Raw genomic sequence first — 5,306 nt, 5'->3', positions numbered from 1 at the left:
GCTCTTGGAAACAATGTCCAACATTTCTGCAGAGTGATTTTCAGTTCCTTGAGGCTGCAATCCTATGCATACTTACATTGGAGTAAGCTCCATTGAACTGGATGGGAGTTCTGAGCATTTGGGCACAGTGTTCTGAAATGAAATTGCTTGGGTCTTTCCTTCCCTTTTGCTCTACTGATAGCTCAAGATCTCCCTCTTCATGTTTTTATCCATATGATTGACTATTGTTGCACATCAGAATGTTAAAAAGACTCCATGAACAGAGTAAGCAGTGACAAATCACATAAAAATTACCCAAAGCAGTGGTTCCCAAAGTCTGGAAGTGCAAAAACTGGATGTGTGCTCTGATCATTGGGCATTGAGCATTGGGGAGGCCCATGGAAGGGGTTGCAGTCACTCCCCTTAAGGGGAATGGCCCGGTTTTGATTCCCTATTAAGGGGCACAATCCACCACTTTGGAAACCACCGATCCAAAGCTGAAAGCTATGGTAAACTGCATATGTTCCAGTTTGGGAATTCATTTTAGAAGGTACCCGCATACAAAAAGAAGGTGGGGAATGCAGGATTTGAAGGAACCTCAGAAAAGGAAGGGAATGAAGGGGAAATTCTACTCAACCCTTGTAGGTGGAAATTGTTCTGACTACATGGTGTTTACTTTGTGTTGTAGGACTGAGAATCCTGGTATCTGAAAACAAATCAATTAAGTGGTAATCTCAATTCCCTACCTTTTGACCAAGCAGTATTGAATAAATGAGGACTGAAATTCTACAGTAAATCATCTGAAAGTTAATTGCCTTGAAGATAACAGTCAGTGACTTCCTTCCAACTGCAATTTCAGAAAAAATATTTTTATCACACTTTTTTTCTACTTTGAACATGTTTTGACTGCCTTCTTTTCCAAACTGGATCTGTAATAACTTATCACTAATAAGACACATGAAAAGAATTATTGGACAGTGATCACAAGTGGTGATAAACAAAGATAAATCTTTTAGCTTAAAGAATCTGCAATACAATAGCTTCATGGAGAATGTTAGGAATATTGTATTGACACAGTAAAGAAAGACAACAAAAATGAAAAACATATTTAGCTTCTAAACAGCAAGTGAAATAACTAGTATTTGTATGGGAGTTGTTTCCAGAATTGTGTTTTTTTTAATTTTTAGTCATAATACAGAAGAATGACCTGGCACAATCAGACCACATTCAATGTGTTCATACTTTGGGGGTTTTCCAGTCTAGGCCAGTTCCAGATTCTTCTTTTTGTTATCTTTCTGATAGTCTACTTGTTTAGTGTGGTGGGAAACTTTCTCATTATCTTCCTAGTCATCATTGACAGAACCCTGCAGTACCCTATGTACTTTTTCCTCCAAAATTTATCATTTGCAGAACTTGGCTTTGTATCAAATATTGTCCCTAAAATGCTTGTGAACCTTCTTTCAGAGAAAAAGACTATATCCTTCTTAGGATGTGGAGCACAGATATACTTTGTCTTCTTCTTTGGGACCATGGAGTGCTACATATTGACCGTCATGGCATATGACCGCTTTGTGGCCATATGCAATCCTTTAAGATACACAGTTGTAATGAACCGAAATGTATGTGTGCTACTTGTGATAGTAGGATGGACTTTAGGTGTCTGTGTTGGGATTATACAGAGTACATGGGTGCTCTCTTTTCCATTCTGCAGGTCCAACACCCTGTTCCATTTCTTCTGTGATATTCCACCAATTCTACCCTTGGCCTGTACAGATACATACAGATATGAACTATTTTATCTCATAATAACCTTTGTAGTTGCATTTTGCCCCTTGCTATTGATCCTAACCTCCTACATCCATATTGTTCACACGATCCTGAGAATGCCTTCAGTGGAAGGGAGACGGAAAGCCTTCTCCACTTGTTCTTCGCACATCATCGTAGTGACTCTGTTTTACGGCTCAGTCAGTTTGACTCACATTCGATTCAAGTCGGTCTCTTCCGCAGAAAAGAAACACTTTCTATCCCTTTCCTACATTATTTGTACTCCCATGTTAAATCCCATCATCTACAGCTTGCGAAACAAGGAGGTGCAGGGCGCCCTTAGCAGACTGGTCAGAAAGAAAATGTGTTGATGATACTAATAGAAAAGAGTTCAAAATCAAAACAAAACAAAAAGTAGAAAACAAAATCAAAAGTAATTATTTGAGAGGAAGTGGCATTTCTACCGTGTCTTCATATTTTCAACTGTTATTGTGCAAAGTTATTTAGGAGCACCTCTTTAGAAGATGATGAGATGTACCTACATTGTGCCCTACCATGTTTTTATTCTCTTACCGGTTAATGTTGTATACATGCCTTAATAGTCATTATCCAGCGTAGCAGGCCTATATAAGAAAGCCCCAAACCCATTATCTGTGAAAATCTGTGTAGGTGAGAATCTGTATAGTGGTGCTGGAAACAATGGCTGTAGGTCACATCTTTAGCTGAATCAGTGTTCCCAGAAAACCATGGGGCATAACCATGCTAACTGTCCTGTTTGTTTGTTTTTTCTTGAGATTGTAAATGCTGCTCACATGTTATCAATAAAAGGCATTTGCTTTACCCACTGAAGGTTGGCAACCTTCAGTCTCGAAAGACTATGGTATAAGCCTACAGCACCTGGTGTTCCCAGGCGGTCTCCCATCCAAGTACTAACAAGGCCTGACCCTGCTTAGCTTCTGAGATCAGACAAGATTTGGCATGTGCAGGGTAACAGTTGCTTATTGCTGCTGAATCTAAAAGAACTACTGTCAAGACCATGCAATGAATCTCTCCCCAATCTGGGCTGCTTGGTAATGTATATCCTCCTATCAAGAGGGAAGGAAAAAATTTTTATCACACTTTAACCGCCAATGCATTAATTTGGATGATACTGTCTGCTGCTCCTGTTCCTTTGAAGTCTCTTGATCCAGCCCTGACCCCACAATGAGAGGCACAATGTGATTTGACCTTCATAACTTGCTTGGGTGCTACTGAAAGAGGAATGGGGAATTTTTTTGTTTTGTTTCATGTTGGTGAATATATCACAGCACCACAGCAGTGTAGGAACTGACTTCCATGACCTGAAAATGAGAGATAAGGTGCTAAGTACAGAAAGAGGCATTAAGCAACGTGTTGTGAAAAATGACTCCCATCTAGCACGATATGAATGTATGAGGCTAAATTTTATCAGCTCTGTAGTCCTGCAATCATCTTTCTGTTGATGGATTAACAGAGTCAATGTTCCCATTTGCAAAAAAAAAAAAAAAAAAAAAAAAAAAAAAAACTTGCAGTGGGCCCAAAAAGGGAGTCAGAGGTTGGCCAGGTGGGGTACGGGCTGAGGAACAGGGGTGTCACTAGGGGATGCTGGCAGCACCAGGTGACGTGCGTGGGGGTGACATGCATGCCACCACTACTGGCCAAAAATTTTAAAATCTTGATATTTTCAAATAATACCATCATGTTATATATCATTCAATGTGTTATTTCATGCAGAATACAATAGAACAAACTGCATTGAAATATCACTAGTCTATCAAAAGTGATAGCCAAAAACCTAGTGGGGGGCGATGGTACATCACCACGCGCACTGCTTGGGGCGTTGCCATGCTCACTGCATGGGAGGAGGTCCATTAGCGGGGTGATGTGCTGGCCTTCTGCACAGGGTGACACAAACCCTAGTGATGCCACTGCTGAGGACCCAAGATCATGAGGGGGCCCATCCGACTAGGCCAAATTATGACACTTTGGTACCAGTAGCAATATCAGAGCATTGGAAAGGGTCACTAAAGAAGGACATAGTACAGGATTTGCCCCAGAGCCCCTATCCGCTAGCCTGCGCTGATAGCCCAATCTTATACTTACCCTGAAGCTCAGCCAATACCAATTGCCCCTTTTTGATGGTGTTGATTGCCATAAAGCAGTCAGTGCCTGCCACAAAAGACACTCTGAAAGTGCACTAAAACTGAGTGTTGGGCGAGTTAGGACAGACAAAAGAAAATATTTCTTTACTCAGCATGTGGTTGGTCTGTGGAACTCCTTGCCACAGGATGTGGTGACAGCATCTGGCCTAGACGCCTTTAAAAGGGGATTGGACAAGTTTCTGGAGGAAAAATCCATTACGGGTTACAAGCCATGATGTGTATGTGCAACCTCCTGATTTCAGAAATGGGTTATGTCAGAATGCCACTGCAAGGGAGGGCACCAGGATGAGGTCTCTTGTTATCTGGTGTGCTCCCTGGGGCATTTGGTGGGCTGCTGTGAGATACAGGAAGCTGGATTAGATGGGCCTATGGCCTGATCCAGTGGGGCTGTTATTATGTTCTTGTGCACAATTTAGTGCACTGCTGAGATGCTGGCAGAAAGGCCTGTGCTTTCCTGCCCCCGTTGTTAGAGGTTACCCTTGCCAGAACAGGTAAGATGATTGAAGAGGCAGGAGGCTTGTTGGGAGGGTGGAACAGGGATGGGGAGAGGGCAAAACAGGGAAGGAGAGGGTGGGGAGAGGAGGGACAGGGAGAGGCAGATAAGGTCCTGGGAGGGGGAAGGATCAGCAGTGATCCAGTACCACCAATATCTAACCCCCTTCCCAGGACTAATCCTGTGGCACAAATCAACATAGACCAACGCAAGCAAAATAGCTGTCAGATGTCCAATTAGACCCTCCTGTGCCAATAGTCCTTATGCAACCAGAGGGAACTTTTGCCTGGTGTTTGGTTTGTAACACATTGATTCCACATTATCCTAAGAACAGCCCCACTGGATCAGGCCATAGGCCCATCTAGTCCATCTCCTGTAACTCACAGTGGCCCACCAAATGCCCCAGGGAGCACCGAGAATACAAGGGTAATGATCCATGCCTTCAGTCTTTCAAGCTGCAGGCCATGATCCAGCTATTTGCATTACTCCTGATCTGAATTCAGTTCACTGTTCTTAAATATAAATATACCTTTCCCAAGATGTTGGTCTTATTAAGAGGCAGACAATGCTGACTGCACAGCCGCGTGGAAAATCATAACAGGTAGTCATCTTGAATCTCCTCTGAGAAATCATATATTTCTCAAATAAATGCAAATATATGGAACAAAGGAGGAGTTTTCATAAGCTACTTTTGAATTCCCACTGTCTTTACATACATCAGGATTCAATCAACTGTTAACTGTAAAATCTAAAGAAATCTAGGAATTTGTCAATAAAATATACTGCTTTATATCATCATCATCATCATCATCATCAACATTTATATACTGTTTTTCAGCAAAAAGTTCACAAAGCGGTTTACAGAGGAAATCAAATAACTAATAGATATT

The 5,306-nt window shown here is 41.8% G+C and overlaps 1 protein-coding gene across 1 annotated transcript; it reads left to right on the top strand.

Annotated features, from left to right (window-relative positions):
* The first annotated feature begins 1,181 nt into the window (after positions 1-1,181).
* Positions 1,182-2,114, top strand: LOC136652596 (olfactory receptor 10A7-like). The gene has a single exon (XM_066629526.1). The coding sequence runs from the start codon at positions 1,182-1,184 to the stop codon at positions 2,112-2,114; it is 933 nt and encodes a 310-aa protein (XP_066485623.1).
* The last annotated feature ends 3,192 nt before the right edge of the window (positions 2,115-5,306 follow it).

The sequence above is a fragment of the Tiliqua scincoides genome, chromosome 5 (genome assembly GCF_035046505.1).
Source record: "Tiliqua scincoides isolate rTilSci1 chromosome 5, rTilSci1.hap2, whole genome shotgun sequence".
Lineage (NCBI taxonomy): Eukaryota > Metazoa > Chordata > Lepidosauria > Squamata > Scincidae > Tiliqua > Tiliqua scincoides.
The sequence above is the reverse complement of the archived record's forward strand: the minus strand, read 5'-3'. Positions and strand labels throughout refer to the sequence as shown.

Bases quoted from the DNA above. Each gene is read 5' to 3' on its own strand.
- LOC136652596 (XM_066629526.1), top strand. From the start codon at position 1,182: ATGACCTGGCACAATCAGACCACATTCAATGTGTTCATACTTTGGGGG.